The sequence below is a fragment of the Megascapheus bottae genome, chromosome 17 (assembly GCF_031878675.1).
Source record: "Megascapheus bottae isolate mThoBot1 chromosome 17, mThoBot2.hap1, whole genome shotgun sequence".
NCBI lineage: Eukaryota > Metazoa > Chordata > Mammalia > Rodentia > Geomyidae > Megascapheus > Megascapheus bottae.
Genome location: NC_143525.1, coordinates 8,104,820 through 8,123,755, shown reverse-complemented (window position 1 = coordinate 8,123,755; position 18,936 = coordinate 8,104,820). Strand labels below are relative to the sequence as shown.

At 41.8% G+C, this 18,936-nt stretch overlaps 1 protein-coding gene across 2 annotated transcripts in view; it reads right to left on the bottom strand.

Moving 5' to 3' along the window:
• Positions 1-8,053, bottom strand: part of Map2k4 (mitogen-activated protein kinase kinase 4) — a 76,193-nt gene extending 68,140 nt beyond the window's left edge. Inside the window, exon 1 of one of the 2 annotated variants that reach the window (XM_090349546.1) lies at positions 7,903-8,053. In XM_090349546.1, the coding sequence (XP_090205672.1) occupies positions 7,903-8,020 (118 nt within the window). In that variant the 5' untranslated portion in view covers positions 8,021-8,053. The remainder of the gene's footprint in view (positions 1-7,902) is intronic. The other variant, XM_090349547.1, reaches the window with a different exon arrangement.
• Between the last annotated feature and the right edge of the window lie 10,883 nt (positions 8,054-18,936).

Below are 18,936 nucleotides of genomic sequence, written 5' to 3'. Positions count from 1 at the left end.
AGGGTAAGATGTTAGAAGTCACAGGAAGAAAATGCAATCTCCCGTCAAATGTGAACATACTTTCCAAGTCCAATTGGATCTATTTATACCCTATAAGTATACTGTTTTGTGCATGCCTATGTATGTAAGTGTGTGAAAGACAGACAGACACAGATTCTGCATAAAATGGATCAAGTAAAGTAAGTTATTTAAAACAAAACTAGATGCCAGTGTCTCATGCCTATAATCTTAGCTACTTAAGAGGCTGAGATCTGAGGATTATGGTTCAAAGCCAGCCCAGTCAAGTAAAAGGTCCTGAGTTCAAACCTAAGTACCAGCAAAAATAAATAAAATAAAGTTCAGGTAGGATTTGGCAGAAAAAGCCAGAAGTGGCACTGTGGCTCAAGTGGTAGAATGTTAGCCTTGCGCACAGAGAGGCTCAGGGACAGAATCCAGGCTGAGTCTAAGCCTCAGGACCAGCAATCAATCAATCAATCAATTACACAAAAATGTAAAAAGCTGTTGCTGAGCATAGTAGTGAAGACTGTGCATTCCAGCAATCCAAAGTCAGAAGAATCATGAGTCTGAGGCCAACCTGGGTAACATACTCATATTCTGGGCCCCCAAAAAAGTCCAAAATCTTTTTTATTATTTTTTTTATTTTTTATTGTAATTAATAGAAGGGTTACATTATATTCACCAGACAGAAGGCACATTACTTCACAAACATTGCTACACTTTCTCATGTTTTTGTCCCCATTTCTCTCCCCACAAAAATCTAATATCTTCATGAAACATCTTTTCATTTCTTACTTTATTGGGCAAATAGGTACTCTTCTACCTACGCTTGTACATATTACTATAGTAGGGAAAATAGAATAAGTTGTGTTTATACAAACTCAATCAAAACATGTAAGAAGATTTAGGAGCCAAGATGAAAGACAGGACATATTTAAGTAGATACAAGTATATATAACTATCCAGTTACCATAATTCTTAGGATTCTAAGAAAACATAGTTACCACCAAAATTACAAAAATTAAAAAGGCTAATGAAGCTACCTTGACCTAGGGGTTCTTGGGTACACCAACAAAGTAGCCTACTTCTGACTTCCTAACCATACCAACAAGTAGGAAGTGGCAGCAGAGAGAAACTTCATGGAAAACAAGTTCTGGGGCAAGCCTGGACAGCAAGGAAGTGCGCTGTCTACTATGCAGGTCAACTTGCTGCAGCCTCCTTCCCAAGCAGGAAGAAAATCCAGAAATCCAGTCAAAACCAAACTAAAAGCCAGCCAGCCTCATGCCAGGCAAAAAGAGCAGAGCACAAGTCAGGAGGGAAAGGCATCAGAAGAAAGCCATCAGAGGAAAGAGGGCACTGGGAATCACCACAAGCTCAGAAGCTTGCCATGGAAGAAGGAAGGAAAATCTCACCTCCTACCACAACTATCAGAGGCCACTGAAACAAATTCTAGGGCAACTGATGTTCTCTTTCTAGCTCTGAATATCCTGAGTGGTTGTTACTAGGTAGTGAAGAGAAAAGGTAAGAAGAGGTGCACAAAATGCCAGTGTAAATGAGGAATGGAACATGAATGCTAAACTTGAGAGGTGTATGAAAAACCAGTACTTAGATCTCTTTGTAAGGCAAGGCTGAATGACCAAAAATAAAGTTGCAGAAGGAAGTAAACAATACATAGAAAAGAAAGATAGTGGTAGATCACTTTTCAGCCAAAGTGCAAGGTTTGGTCCCAGAACTACATACATCAATGAATCTATGTTTTGGTTTAGTCCATCCTCCCTCCCTCCTTCCTTCCTTCCCACCCTTCTTTGCGCTACTCCCTTTCTTGACCAATGCATCATTTCATCTGTAGTTTAGCTTTAGCTTTTGTAATATTCTTTATAAAATGGCAAACATGTTTCTCAGAACTTCAGCTTAGGAACTCCAATTTGTAGGTGGTGGGTCAGAAACACAAGTAAACCATCTGAGGTTTGTGAATGGCACCCCCAAACAGCAGAAGTCTTCCAACTAGGTGATCTGATAATATTTCTGCAAAGCAAAACCTTTAAAATACTTTTAGGGTCATGTGCAGATGGCCCATTTCTGTAATCCTACCTACTCAGTAGGCTTAGATCTGAAGATTACTGTCCAAAGCCTGCCCAAGCAGGAAAACTTGAGATCAAAAAGCCAGAAGAAGGGCAGTGGAACAGATGGTAGAATGCTAGTCTTAAGCCAGAAAGTTCAGGGACAAGTCCTAGGCCTTGAGTTCAAGTCCCATTACTGGAAAAAAAAAAAACACCTTTTGCAGTCACAGAAGTCTGTGATAACTAATATGATATGAAAGCAGAAGAAATAAAAAGATACTTTGTTTCTCTGACAATGTACCTCAGCCACAGCTTTTCCTAGGTACTGCCAATGACCCAGCACCTACAACAAGCATCTAACCTGCATCTAACCTTCATTTCAGAAAAATACCCAAAGCAGGTCCATGTCTTACTAGGTGTTACTTAGCAAAGCAATAAGACATAGGTGTGACAAACAGGCATACACATGCACACAGGACACATTCAAGATATGTCTTATATTGCCTTTTTGAAAAATCTGTGTGCAGGACTGAGAAACAATACAGTTTGAAAAGCTCCTCTTGGACTCACTGATGTGTGCTCACAACTAGCCAATGTTCCCCTCCTCTGTGTTGCTAGAGTCACACACAAGGCAGGACGTTTTGCCCTTGAATACTTTTCTATAAGTGCACATTACTCCCAAGTTGGCTGAGTGTGAAAATACAATAGGACTTTTAGGGGGTAAAAAAGCTATGCATGTCTATCAGCACAATAGTCATTTAATGACAAATTTAGTTAGAGTGGTAATATGGTGTTAACTTTTGAAATGAGTTAAATATATATTGCTAAAAGGATGCACTGGCAACTGGGGCCAATGCCTGACTCAAAAGTTTTCAGTTTATTTGCAGATTCCCACTGCAAGTGCCTCTGGATTCCAAGTGTCAGTGTAACCATTCAGACAATTTTGAACACAGCAACACAAAGAGACAGCAAAAAAGGAACCTGGAACTTCAAATTATCTGTGTCAACCGAATGTGCATCACTTCTAGCAAAGGCTCTTCGATCATATTTGAATGGCTGAGAATGACTTAAGAGAGCTCAGAGAACTTGTGTGAAGTCATGTAATAAGATAAAATTATGTGTGAGCTACTGCAGACTAAGAAAACAAAAGGCAAATAGACAAGTTAAAAAAAAAAAAAAAAACAACTCTAAGAGAGCACAGTGACTAACTGACCCCAAACCATCTTAAATCAATAACATTCCCAGCTGAGGGTAAATATGTGAAAACTGGACCAGAAGTTTTCCACTATCTGACAATATTTAAGTCCTAAAAGAAAAGAATTATAAGAATCAGAGAGACGTATACTTTGTATCTATTTCCTTTAAAGTACTTATAAATGGCTCAGTATTTTCAGAATTGACATTGATTCTAAGACGAACCTAGGGTTACATATCCACAGTCATAGCACTCAGGGGGTTGGCTAAAGCAAGACTACTGGAAGTTTCAAGTCAATCCGAAATATAGCCTGGACTACATTGTGATACTGTCTTAGGAGAGAAAAAAAAGAATACACACAATTCTTACCACTTTAACAAAACATTTTTAGAAGCAGAACTGGGGTTCAGAGGGTAGATGACCAGACTAAAGCAAAAACCCCAAGCAAATAAGTTCTAAGTACAAACCCTAGCAATAACATCTCCCCCCGCAAAAAAAGTAGCATTTCTCAGCTCCAAGTGTAAGATTTCATCAAATACTTTAGTCTTCTCTCACACTTAAGTCTTTAACTTCTGATGCTGCTTCTTGAGTGACTAGCCAACAAAAATAGGCAAACATCATATCTCATAATACCTATATATTTAAATCTATTATTTCAGGCATTTTTGCATATAGTAATAATGTAATATGCACAGCAGTCTGTAAGTTTTTATTATCCCTGTTTTAATAGTTCGAAAACGCCAAAATCTTGAAAATAAGGTAATTTCCCCCTAGGGCACAGATTTATAGTTGGGAGAGCCTTGGTTTTCTGAGTCCAAATTCAGGGTTCTCCCCACTTCAAAATCCTTTTCATTTCTAAAACACTACGACAGGCATAGGTAAAGACAGTACTGCAGAAGAAGGTATCCTGCCTTTGCATTTCCATTACAGAAGCTGCTGAAATCTCCACCAGAGAACTCTATTCACAGGCCACTCTGCAACCTATGACAGTGGCTCAATCTAAGTGACAATGTTCTAAGCCCTGTTTGCCTGAGATTAGGTAGATGGGATCTACTTCTTTTCACAGCCTTTCATTAACCTGACTACTTTCACTGACATTTTTGATTTAATAGAATACACAAGCCTATGAAGATTCTCAAATACTAACAACTCAATCCCACACTTTAGGTTGGGATTTCATGGACTAAAACAATCATATTACATAGTACATCCAATACACAACTTCTCGCTTACATTTACCTGATAACCTAGTATTGGTGAAATATTAGAAAAAAAAACTGTGTCTCATAGTGGTTCATTTCCATATCTTTTCTCCTCACATGGAGTGTTTTTTTAATAAAACTATTTTCCTCATGTAGCAAACTGATCCACATTTCAATAGCTTTAGTCATCAAAGAACCAAAGTACAGAAACTATTCAACTTGTAAAATAAATAAATGAATAAGTCAGAATGAATGAAAATATTCAAATCCATGAGGAATAACAAAATTAACACTTTCCATTATCTGAGGGACAATGATAAGAATGGCTGTGCTGGAGTTTGAATGAAGTCGTAAAGGAGTACTGAAAGGAAGGAGGGAGAGAGAGAGGCAGAGAGAGAGAAGGGGGGAGAAAGGGGAAGAGAGAGGGAGAGAGAAGGGGGATAAAGGGGGAAAGGGAAGATGGAGAGGGAAAGGGGAGGGGGAGAGGGGGAGAGAGCTCACAAGCGCTAGGATGACAACGTAACTGAATAACTTACAAAATCAAGCTCACTGCAATTTCCATTTCTGTCATCCATACAACCACTTTAAAAAAGCAGAGCAAATCTGTGGCTAGACTTCTCCTTTTTATCATTCTCACTATAACCATTTGAGAATCATCAGATCCAAGACAGACAGATGTGAAGTTTGATGTAGAGCAAAAAATCCTCTAGAAAAGGCTAAGAATGGAATTGTTCCATAGTGAAAAAAAAAACATGGTGACAATCACAGGTTAAAAGAGCGGGACCCAGTAATAATAAGTAATAGAAGAACTTAGAGGTAAAGCATGACAAGTATGGGACTTGGGAAGTAGAATGAAAAGAGACCTCTGTGAGTAGCAAGATTGTTACTAAGGGCACCAGCTACCTGCATTGCATCCTTACTGTGTCTACAATGCATATAAAGCTTCCCAAAGTATTTGAAAGATACTCTCCAACAGAGAAACTAAACTGAGGCTTTTAAGTACCTTGTTCATTGACAGGGAAGCTTAAATCCTAGCAAGGAGAGAGTAAGACTCAGGACTTCAGAATCCTCCTTAATTAAACTTGAGGATACAAAGGAAACAATGTTCACCAATTTAGACCATTCCTAGTTTACTTATGTCAAACCATAGCCTTATGCAGTGCCCAGCATACCTGACCAAAAAGGATGTCCACTATCTACTAAATGAGATGTATTCCACAAGTCCCACAATGAAGTGATGCTGAAGGGAAGGGCATGGTCATTAACTCTCGGAAAGACAGTCTTCCAGACAGGAAGTAAAAGCAGATGGTGAAAGACATGTTGACATAAAAGCCCAGGTAATGCAGCAAGATCCCATATTAAAAAAAAGTCGAGGGCTGGTGGCTCATGACTGTAATCAGCAGACTGAGATATGTAAATCTTAATTCAAAGCCAGGCCAAGGCAGCAAAACCCAAGAGACTCTTACCTCAAACCACCAAGAAAAGCTGGAAGTAGAGCTGTGGCTCCTGAGCACAAAAGTCAAGGAGCAACCAAGCCTCAGTATGGGGCACAATAAACCAACAAATAGATGTAGACAGCTTTCTCAAATGTATACAAACTTTTCAGAATCCCCCCCCCAAAAGAAGTATTTCTGAAGTATTTTTGTAAGCTTTATAAGTCACCCATTTGGGGCCAAGCCATAGAATCTACCATGTGCTGTTTCATTTATTCCTAACATCAACTGGACTGTGAAGGTATAAGATCACGAAATCAGTCTCGTACCTTCTCCTGTACAGTGTGCTGTGTGACACAGCAGCCAACCAAAACTAACTCGATTTGAATTAGCTCAGGGCCTGCACAAGACACATCATCCGAGCTCTGACATCATCTGGTCTATCTACCAATCACAATTATTTTCATGCAGTCTAAATTTATCTTAGGAATTTTGCTCCTCTTTACAGCCCTCTCTCTATCTCTGTTACCTGAATCACAGCATGCTTTCAACAAACACAATACAGCCACCATATGTCTGCTGGTCCTAACTAAACAAAAGGAAGAACTGGATCAAGAAGTAACCATGGGGTCATACTGATTTCCAAGGACACCCAATCATTTCTGCTAATAAATCCACCTAAGACTTCTGCTAAAGTTGTCAAGATACCTCTCCGATGCTCCCTTAAAAAAAAAATAAACAACAACAACAAAAACAGCAATATTGCGGGCACTGGTGACTCACACCTGTAAATTCTAACTACTCACGAGGCTGAGCTCTGAGGATCAAGGTTCAATATAAGTCTGGGCAGAAAAGTCCATGAGACAATCCCAGCTAACCAAAACGCCAGAAGTGAGGCTATAGCTCAAGTGGTAGAGCATCCGCCTTGAAAAAAATCTAAGGAATAGTACTCAAACCCGAAGTTCAAGCCCCAGTTCTGGCACATGTATATACATACATATACATCATATGCATACATATGTAAAATATATGTATATATATCATTATTCAAAATTTCCCCTAGTAAACTTAAGAAAATAGTCCCTAATGGGTCTCAGGCCTGGTATTTGCACAACAACCCCCTAACAGCTAAATCTCCCTTCCCAGTGGGAAAGGCCAGTCATTAGGAGAGCAGCTCCACACACTAACATTCTGATCCCCAACATTCTATTTCCCGAATCCACTCTTGTAATTCTTGTGCTTCATTCCTTTATTTCTGCATGCAATGCTAGCACACATCCCCTGACTCGACCCAGACCAATGCAATGGCTGTCTACCTACCTTACAGGTGGCACAGGCCTGGGCCAACCCCCACCCCCACATAGGTCCTCCGAGATCACAAGACAGCCTGCAAAACTTTGGGAACGTAGCTTCCCCGCAGCACCTGGGGGAGCCCGGAGGTCAGCCGGCTGTCTGCTTCTAGCTGCGCCCGAGGTGAGAGGCAAGATGGCCCTGAGCAGGGCCCTGGGCGGCGCTGGACGGCGGGGGCCGAGGGGCTCGGGGCCGGGACGCCTCCGCCTACCTGCGTGGCCAGCAGGGACCCGAACGAGGCCCTGGGGCGCCTCAGGCACGACCCGATCCCGGAAACGAGGGTGAGACCCGCGCCAGGTAAGCCTCGGTCGGGAAAGGGGAGGTCGGTGGGGGCGGTCCCGGGCCAGGTGGGCCCCCGCGGGCCGGCGGGGAGCCGGGCCAGGGCCGACTGCCGAGCGCCGGCGGAGGCCGCAGCCCCGGGGCCTGCGCGGGCCGCAGCCCCGGCACCCAGGCCGGGCCCGAGGCGGCCAGCGGCCGAGCGAGAAGCAGGGAAGGAAGGAGGGGAGGGGAGGAGGGGGCTCGGGGGTCCCGGAGGAGGGGGGGTCCCCGGTGCCGGGTACCCGGGGAGGGGTGGTGGGGCGTCCCCGGGGCGCAGAGGCAGGCCGCGACCACACTGACCGCCGCGCCGGGGGGGACCCGGGTCACGGCGCGCCCGCCTTCCTTACCCTGCATGCTGCTGACGGCCGGGTGGCCGGGCGCCGGGGACCCCACGGGACCCGGGATGCCGCTGGCGCTGCCACCCCCGGAGCCGCCGCCGCCGCCGCTCGGGCTCGGAGCCGCCATTGTTGGGAGTGAGGAGCCGAGCGGCGCCGCGGCGGCTGCAATGCAGCAAGCTCGGCCTCTCGCACTGGCGAGGGCGCGGCGTGCGCCCGCCCCGGGCCCCGCCCCGGACACGCCCTCGGCCACGCCCCCGCCCGCACAAGCCACGCCTCTTCGGCCACGCCTCCGCCAGCATCCTGCGGGCGCCAGCACAGGATGGTGATGCTTCGCAGCCCTGACTGCAGGGGAACCCACGGCGGGTCTTCAAGGCAGCCTCAGGGCCTAGTGGTCTCCAGAATCAGGAGGATGGCTGTGTTAGGGAGCGGGGGGGGGGGGGGGGGGGGACGTGGAGCAGATTTGTAGCTTCCATCATTCCTACAGAAGCCTACGATCCCTTAGAATCAGAACGGTGATTGGAACCCCAGAGCCCCAAATCAGAAGAGTAACCCTGAAAGCAATCTTATTTCTGAGGCTGAGTGAGCTTCGTGTCCAGTCTCTGATACGTCACTTCCCGAGGAGAATCAGCCATGGCTGTGGTACCCAGCTTGACTCTGCCTAAATTGCCAGAGATGGGGGAAGGAGAAGGGAGAGCTGAAAGAACTTGGGGCTCTCGCTATAACCCTAGCTATTCAAGAGGATGAGATCTGAGAACTGAAGCTCCAAGCCAGCCTCCCCCCTCTACGAAAGAGAAATTCTAAGATTCTTATCTTCAATTTACCACCCGAGAGTCAGAAATGGAACTGTGGCTCGAGTGGTAAAGTGTTAGCAGGAAAAAAAAGCTTAAGGAACAGCGTTCAGGCGCCAAGTTCAAGCCTCAGCACTGTGACATCCTGCCCCCCCGCCCCGCCAAAAAAAAAAAGCAATCCAGGCTGTTCTGCCCACAAGATAGACTAAAATTTTCCCTATATTCATCTCCTGCATTAGACCGATAGAAAAGAAACAGGAGCCAGTTAGAAGGTGGTTATCAAAACATCAACACAACTCGACCAGAATTATGGGGATGCATCGAAATAGAGGACTATCCCTCCATACAGTATGGTATTTCCGTTGGTTGGCAACTTTGGCAAACTGAGAAAAGATGGAATAGCCTCCTCCCCGAATTTGATGGCCGTGTCCCAAATGCTGTATCCGGACCCCATCAGACATCAGGGGCAGGATAACCAGATACCAAACAGCTTTATTAAGCAATCTTCAGAAACTTATACTGATACCAGTTTCTATTATCTGATGATGATTGTGCAGTGTGTCATCTCATTTCTCATTTGCAGTTCCTGGAATTCAGAGTGATGCCAATAAATGGCTTGGATGCTGGAACCTAACGTCTGTCATCCTGCTGACCCCATAGGCTGAGATCTGAGGATCAAAGTTCAAAGCCAGCCTGGGCAGATAAATTCAAGACTCTTATCTCTAGATAACCAGAAAAAAAAATTAAAGTGGCGATGTGGCTCAAATAGTAGAGTGCCAGCGTTGATTGAAAAAGCCAAGCAAGAGCTCAAGTCCCAGAGTTCAAGCCCCAGTACTGGTACAATAGGCAGGCAGGCAGAAAGGAGAGAAAGAGAGAGAGAGATAGGGAGTGAGGGAGGAAGAGGAAGAGGAGAAAGACAAAGAAAATGAAGGAAGGAAGGAAGGAAGGAAGGAAGGAAGGAAGGAAGGAAGGAAGGAAGGCAGGCTGGTTGGAGAAGTTTTAGTTTTCCCACCCTATACGGACCAAGAGTACCCCCCACCCCTATTCTTTGATATGGGTAATCGACATACTCACTGGTTCATATAAAGTGCTTATATTAAACCTCTTTTCCCAATGAAACATTTCTTTAATAGGACATATATATGAGAAATCCCCCATAGGCAATAAATACTTGAAATTGTGCAAGGAATGGAATATTCACATTTCCCCCACTGTTGTCTTAGAGTATGTACAAGTTTTTCAAACAGAGTTTAAGCGGGTTAAAAAATGTTGAGCTGTAGAGTGAAAATATAAGAAAGATGTGTAATTGACAAAGAAAACTAAGGGAATACATTCAACCCAGCAAATGGATTAAGGGAAATTGAGTTGAGAGCAATTTAAAACTAACCAGGTTATTTGTGTAATCCAGGACTCCTGATGCTTGTGCTGTTGTAGGTATTATAAATGAGAAGATAAGAACCAAAGATAAGCTGGGCCTGGTGGCTCACAGCTGTAATCCGAGCTACTCAGGAACCTGAGATCTGAGAATCAAAGTTCAAAGCCAGTCAGGGCAGGGCAGTCCATGAGATTCCTATCTCCAACTAACCACCAAAAAAACCTAGAAGTGAAGATGTTGTTCAACTGGTAGAGTGCCAACCTTGAGCAAAAATGCTAGAAAAGAGTATATAGACCCCCAAGTTCAATTTCCAAGACTACACACACATACACACACCTACTATAACTGTAACAACAACAAACCAAATCAAAAACCAGATAAGTGAGTATAAATACAAGAAAGGGCATTTGCTTTTGCTTTGTTCAAAAGAATAAAACTAAAAATTAAAAATGGATAAAACTATAGCTTTTTATTTTTCTTATGTTTCTATTTTCCTTGCATATTTGTGTTTTTCATTTGTTGTGGACTGAATTTACACATTCCCCTCTTCCCCCTTCCATACACACACCACCAATTCCTAACCTCCAGGACTGTGACTGGAAACAGGCTTTTAAAAGGGGTAATTATCTAGATGTACTATACTCAGAAACTGATGTGTTCAATTGAAACCACTTTGTATAACTGCCTAGAGATACATATAAAAACGAAAATAAATAAGAAAATTTAGTGACAGTAATGCCCAAATTAAACTATATATCCCCTAAAAGAGGTAATTCAGACTTTTGTTTTTAAGTCATAGAGATTAGCCTTAAACTATTGCTGTTCCTGTAAAGATACAGGAACACAAGCACATAAAGGGAGATTAAGGTGACCATAGTCGAAGATAGTGAATCACAAGCCAAGAAGAGAAAGTTTAGGAGAAATCAGATTTCCAGTACCTACATCTCAGCCTTCCATCCTCAGAGCTGTGGGAAAATAGAGTGCTGTTGTTTAAGCCCCCTCATCCATGGTATTTTCTTACAATACCTCTAACAAACTAAAACTGTACATGATTTTTTAAAAAGAATTGTCGAAAAGAAGTTTATCATTTTGGGGATAATAATAGTAACTGGCATGTTTGAGGAAAGGGGACAATAAGTGGGCAATTTGCATAAATAACCAGAAAATTCATATCTGTAGGTAGTGTGTAAAGAAATTTCCAAATGGGCTTAACTCCTTAGAATCTGCTAGGTACTGTTTTCCTACTAAAAGATTAGAATGAGAGATTGCCATTGTTGCTAAGAGCAAGGCATGGAAAGATGAAAGTGTGCTGTCCAGACAGAGACTGCACAGGAAAAGCAATGTTGGTATCTCCCCTGCCTAGAAAGCCTTTGTTAAGAAATCTAGCTTGCTGCTTGCTCGAGTCTCTTTGATGTGTCTCAATGGTTATATTAAGAATACATTTTTTAGCTTCAAGCTCCAAAAATGAAAAGTGACTTACAAATATATTTCACCTTAGGAGCCTAAATCAAGCCTAAGGGATGTTAATCTGAAGCTTCAAATACCTCCATGTGGCTGAAACAGTGGCCAGGCAGTTCCTGTAAGGGCCCAACAACTGACATTGAGCAAAATTCACCTCCAATTCATCCTCAGATCCCCAGGGCTCAAGATCATCTAATGACTGATGTAGTCTATTTGGGCTCAGGGCTGAGCCCAAAGGTTTCTGTGTATCATTTGAGCACCACATTTAACTAGAAATAAAGGCCACATGCGAAGTTTGACGTATGATTACCATCAAAACAACCAGCATTTCAGCCAGGCACTGGTGGCTCATGCCTGTAATCCTAGCTACTCGGGAGGCTGAGGTCTGAGAATCTTGGTTCAAAGCCAGTCAAAGGAGGAAAGTTCTTGAGATTCTTAGACTCTTCTCTCTAATTAAATGCCCAGAAGCCAGAAGTAGAACTGTGGCTCAAATAGTGCACTGCTGGCGGTGGACAAAAATGGTCAGGAGAAGCCCCCAGTCCCAGAATTTAAGCTCCAGAACAGACACAATGAAATCAAATAAAGTAAAAAGAACCAAAGCTTCAACCAGATTCAGGTAAAAAGAATATTACTAATGTGGACTAGTAATAGTCATGCAGACACATAAGGATAAATGTTCGTGAGTATTATTTATAAAACTAAAATAATGCAACTATCACACTCATAAGTTACTAGTCCCAAATAAAACAAAACCTAGATACATAAAACCATGTAATATGAAACTAAATGAAAGGACCTCCAGGATATAGAAACAAAAGCCATATAATGAGTGATTGTTGTCCTTAATGTACTATGTTATCTCTCATCTCTTTTGCTGTTCCTTGGTTATCTCATATTGTTACAGTATTTCACCTTGTTATCTGATATATTGTATATATGATTGGATAAGGAAGGGGGGAAAACAACATGAGCGGCGGGGGGGGGGGGGGGGGGGTGGGTGGTGGTAAGGGAAATGGGGACCATGACATGAGGAAGGGTATCAATATATGTGAAGTAATGCACCTTCTATCTGGTGAATATAATGTAACCCTTCTATTAATTACAATAAAAATATATGAAAAAATAAATGTCAATGTCATATTCATAATATTATTTATTATCTGAATGGATACAAATATATTCTGAAAAGATGTTTTCTTATTTTGCCAGAATTATACTTTTTTTTGCCAGTCCTGGGACTTGAACTTAGGGCCTGAGCACTGTCCTTGGGCTTTCCACAGGCTGACATCCTACCATTTGAGCCATAGCACCATTTCTGGCCTTTTCTGTTTATGTGGTACTGAGGAATCAAACTAAGGGCTTCATTCATGCTTGGCAAACATCCTACCACTAGGTCAAGCTCCCTGTCCAGAATTGCATTTTAAATGTGGCTCTGTAGTATCTAGTCTCTGTTCTAACTTTTACTTTGAGTTTAGGGAGGAAGAAAGAGAAGAAAGGAAGAGGTGAAATAAATGAAGGAAAAAAGAAAATATGTGGGTTTATTGAGATATCTGCTTGTAACCTCAGCATTTAGGAGACTAGGGCCAGATTATATCAAATTTGAGGCCACAGTGATACTTTCTGTAATAAAGAAAGGTAAGATAATGTGCTTCTGTTAAGCAGCTCATTTAGAGATCAACAAGAAGGAAATGGATGGAGTTTGTTGTTAGGATGATGGTTCTTGTTGCTGTAGATGGAGTGACAGTATATGGCTTGAGTTTAATGACACTTGTTTTATTGGATATTCTGATCTTTTTTTTTTTGCCAGTCCTGGATCATCAACTCAGGGTGTGGCACTATCCTTGTACTTTTTCAAGGCTAGAGTTCTATCGCTTGAGCCACAATACCACTTGTGTATGTGGTATCCAGGAATCAAACTAGGGCTTCCTGCATGCACTCTACCACTAGGCCACACCCCCAGCCTTTTATTGGATATTCTTGATAACAGCTTCCTTAAACTGTACTTCCCATACCAATAGTTAGACCATTGAAAGTGTATATCAGATTTTAGTACATTTAGGAAGCTATGCCAACCTCACAACCAGGTTTAGAGCATTTTTATCACCGCTTTTCCTCCCAGAAACACTCCCTCTTTTGCATTCCAGTGGACTCCAATTATCCCACAGCAGCAGTTGGCAACCAACTAGTAATCTACACTCTTGTTTGTTTGCTTGTGCTGGTATTGGGGCTTGAACTCAAGACACTTTGATCTTAGCTTTTTTTGCCTAAGGCTGGCGCTCTATCACTTGAGCCACATCCCAACTTGGAGAATTTTTCCGATCAATTGACATTAAGAGCCTTCGGGATTTGTGTGCTTGAACTGTTACCCCATTAAGATCCTCAGATCTCAGCCTCCCAACTCGCTAGGATTGCAGGCATCTGTAACAGAGTTTTATACATTCCATATCAATGAAGCCATAACTTAGATGGGCTTTGGTGACTGCTTTCTTTTTGCATATTTTTTAAGGTTCACTCTGGTTGTAACACATGTCATTGCTTCTTCACTCCTTTCTATGCCTGGAGATATATAAATGTGGAAATTTTTAAATGATTTGTACTTGGATATATATTTTGGATTGTTTATACTTTGGGGTTACTATGAATAATTCTGAAATGCACATTTGTGCACAAGTTTTCTTGGGGACATGATTTTAGTTCTCTTCTGTACATATCTGAGTGTGGAATTGATGGGTCCTATGGTCCCCATTTAGCCATGTGAAAAACTACCAGACTCCAGACTCTTTCCCAACCTCACAACCAGGTTTAGAGCATTTTCATCACCACCTTCCCTCCCAGAAACACTCCCTCTTTTGCATTCCAGTGGACTCCAATTATCCCACACCAACAGTGTGAATCATCTATATGTTCAGCAGCAAACTATGAGAGTTCCAGTTTACACGCAGACACACAAACACACATGCCCATGCACACACATGCAATCATGCACACACATAGACACTCATGCACATGCCTAGGCCAACATTTGTTATTATCAGACAGAAATTATACATTGCAATTGAAGCACTTCTTTCTTTTCTTTATTTTTTTTTTCTTTTTCTTTCTGCCAGATCTGGGGCTTGAATTCAGGGCCTGGGCACTGCCCTTGGGCTTTCTCAAGACTAGCACTCTATCACTTAAGCCACACCATTTTTCTGTGTATGTGGTATTGAGGAATTGAACCTAGGGCTTCATGCATGCTTAGGCAAGCGCTTTACCACCAGCCTATGCTTGAAGCCCCAGTTGAAGCACTTATGATAATATCCACTTGAGCAGTCTGTCTTTTATAAATTAAAATTAAACATGCTTGTCTCAGGAAGGGATACCAATAAAGCCTTGTAACTACCTGCAGATCACTTCAGATTCAGTAAGACTATCAAATTGAACCAATCAGAATTCAGGAAAGCCTTCTTCCTTCTATGCCATAGGTTCAAGATGTTGGCTCTCTTCAATACTGTGGTGTGAGTAATTACAATCTCAGTAACTGATGAAATGCTCAGGAGAATAGATTAAGCATTGGTTGCTCAACACAGGAAATTCTCTAGTTCTGGAATGTGGGGACAAACTGAAAATATAAATGATTCAGCACTGTAGGAAAGTCTTTTAAAATCCAAAATGGAGTTGAGGTCATGGCTCAATTGGTAGAATGGCTGTCTATCAAGGAACAGCCCCAAAATTGCATATTGCTAACCAAAAAAAAAAAAAGCTTAATCTAACTAAAACTAAAAGAAATACAAATTAAAAAAACATTGAGATGTAATTTTTCAATTGTCTAATGTGAAAATTTTGATGACAGAATATGTTGATGACTATAGGAACTTATATGAACCCACCAAGTGGAGTTGCATATTTGGTAAAAACTGAATGACTTTAGCAGTGGCTGTAAATTTTACAAATGTATATGGCCTTTAATTCAGCACTCAACTTGTCTAGAAGCTTCTTCATACAAATACTTTGACAGGGTTGAAAAATGGCATATGCATATTATTATTGAACGTGGATGGTATTTTTATAATGAAGGAATTTCAGTGTCGAGTAAGAGGGCTTGCTGTGCTGTTGTTATAAGGAACATATTTACATAGTGGAATGGAATGATTGCCAATAAAATAGAAGCAATCAAACTAGTATAGGTGACAAAAATCCAGATGAAGAGTGCCGCTATTTGTTACTATTTGTATAAAAGTGGAGATATACATATTTAACATATACAAATTTGTTTCAAGTATCTTTGAAGCATGACCAAAATCTGAGAATATTGGTTCTGTCTCTAGGGAGAAGAGCCAGTTGATGACAGAAGCTTAAGAGGAGACTTTGCATTTTATTCTGTTCCCCTATAGACTGAATAGAATAAAGGCTAAGCTTAATGAAAATTAATAAGTTAATTTGTAACTAAATCAAGAATGATAATTGCTCGTTATTTTGTAATTCCAATAAGAGTGTATGTGAGCATGTATGTGTGTGTGTGTGTGTGTGTGTGTGTTGGTACTGAAGCTTGAATTCTGGGCCTGGATGCTTGCTGTCCCTTAGTTTTTTTCATTTAAGGCTGATGCTCTAACAATTAAGCAATACCTTCACTTCTGACTTTTCGGTAGTTAATTGAAGATAAGAGCCTCACAGACCTTGATTCTCAGAGCTCAGCCTCTGAGTCACTAGAATTATAGGCATGAGCCACTGTTTTTGTTGTAGTTTGCCATTAGGAATTTGTCAGTACTGTGATTTGACTGCAGGGCCTCATACTTAGTAGGTAAATATTCTGCCATTTAAACAATGACCCCAACCCTTGCTATATTTAAGATAGAGTCTTGCAGGCTGGGAATGTGGCTTAGAAGTAGAAAGCTTGCCTAGCGTGCTTGAAGGCCTGGATTTGAGTCCACATAAACCACATAAAATATCACATAAACAGAAAAGCTAAAAGTGGTTCTGTGACTCAATTGGTAGAGTGCTCGCTTTGAGCAAAAGAAGCTCAGGGACAATGTACAGGGCCTGAGTTCAAGCCCTGGGACTGGGGGGAAAAAAAAGAAAGAAAAGATAGAGTCTTGCATTTTGCCTACCTAGCCTTGGTCTGCAATCCTTATCTACTTCTAGAGAAGCTAGGATTGCAGGCATGCATAAGTCCACCTGGTTCATATATTTATAATCTTTTATTCAGAAATAAAGTTTTTGAAGTCAGGCATTGGTGGCTTTTTTCCTGTAGTCTTGACTACTAAGAAGCCCAAGATCTGATCACAGTTCAAAGTCAGCCTGGACTGGAAAGGCTGTCAGCTCTTATCTTCAATAAAACACCACCACCAAAGAAAACAACTACAATAACAACAACAACAACAACAAAGCCAGAAATGGAGCTGTGGCCAAGCAGCAGAGCAATAATCTTGATCAAAAAAGCTCAGAGACAGTACTGAGGCCCTCAGTTCAAGCCCCAGGACTAACACACAAAAAATAAAGTTTTTGAAAATGCTACTTTATTAAAAAATAAAAATCCCCTTTTTTCTTATATTACTTACGCCATACCTTCCTTTCCTCTTCTTTAAGGTTTTATCATCACCTCACATTCATCTTGAATGACAATTATAAGAAACAACAATTTAAGATACTGTAAAATGCCTTCAGTATATGCTTATTCTTGATTGACTGAGATTGAGTCTACTGTATTCCTGTATCCTAGGCTGGCTTTGAACGTGTTATGTAAACCAGGCTGCCTCATTTTCAAGATTCTTCTGTCCTGAGTGCTGGGATCACAGGGGAACACTGTCATGCCTGGATTTCTAAGCTCCCTTCTCTTAATCACACACACACACATGCATGCACATACACCCCATCTTTTAGGTATTTCTTTGCTGTATCACAAATCCCTGTGCTCCAATTCCAAGAATATATTTCAAATACTTTAAGTTGGTAGTTTTCAAGCATACATGATTTTTAGAAAATCATGATTTTAAAAATCGTACAGGACTGGGATTTATAGTGGTAGAGTACTTACATATCTTGGTGAGACCCTGGATTCTATCCCTAGCACAACAAAATAAATATACAAAATAAAAAACATCACAGACCCAGGTAGAACATGGCAACAGCTAACCAGAGGAGCCTGTTTTCTAGAGGTCACCATGATGCAATAAGAGTCAAAAATGGCCTTGGGGACAAAAAGACTGTGGCTGTTCTGAAGTTCCTTTGCAACCCTAGAGCAAGAGATTCTGGGACAAGCCCTGCAAGGACACACGGGCTCATGAAGCCACAGGCCAACAGCAGTCTGATTCTCTGAGCCCATCTGTTTTCTCATGTGTGGAGGAAAGTTAAGATCACTCCATTTCCCAGGAATTGAACATCTGGTGGCAGTAAGTAACAGGCTGGTGGCCCAGCAGCCAGTCAACTGTGGAGTAAGATACATGGCAAGAGTCCTGTTTGGCTCAGTCTACAGGAGTCAGTTTTGCTTCTTTCCCTGTACATAGACGAGGCCGTCTAGGCCACAAAGCCCTCAAGTATCCCCACTGGGCACTAACTATTAAGCCAGAACCCAGAGATAAGGCATCCAAATCTCTTACCATTTCTGCTTCCTGGGCATTATTGAGCAAATACCTTTGTCCAAATATCTTTTGTGGGTCGTGTGATGGTTATGTACTGAAACTATGTAAAGAGATGGTCAAATGACAATACTGTCCATTGCAAAGTAAAACATTTTAAACTGTACTTGCCAAACTCAATACCTTCTGCCAGTTTCCAACTGGAGAGTATACATGCACAAGAATAAGAGAGCAAAATAAACACGTTGTTGTAAGCTCTTCAACATATTCCTTGCCTAATTCTTGGTAAATAGGTTTTTCCGAAATGGGGGTCTATGTTCTATGTTTTTGGTTACATGTTGTTGTTTTTCTGCATGGACAATCCATAGCTCTCTGCTATAGCCTTCTCTAAGACATTCTGTATCAGACCACAGTTGCAGGCTAACTTTGTTGTCTTTCTTTTCTCGCAATACCAGACAATAATTTAAGGAACCCAAAGCAGATAAAGCACCCTGGTGTCTGGTGAATCCTTCCCTCCCTGTGTGTTACTCAGTGTTCAGACCTGTACAGCTAATTAGCAGTGACAAATGACCCACTCATCTTCTCTCTCTCCATGGGAAAATAAAGCTTGCTGCTTTCATTGATCCAGGGGACCTTCAGGAACTATCAGACACTCCTGGAGACTTCTGTCAGAAGGAGATGAGTTCAATCTGGAAGATGGAATGCAGGCAGACTCTCAGCATGGGCAAGCATCCAGCTATCCCCAGCACAGGCAGCAGGCACAGATGGGCCTCCCATGGCTCTCTGGTTAAGGGGATTGCCAGTTCTGTCTATCAAGGTGAGTTAGAGGTCATCATAGTGAAAAGTCCTCAGATGGTCTATCAGC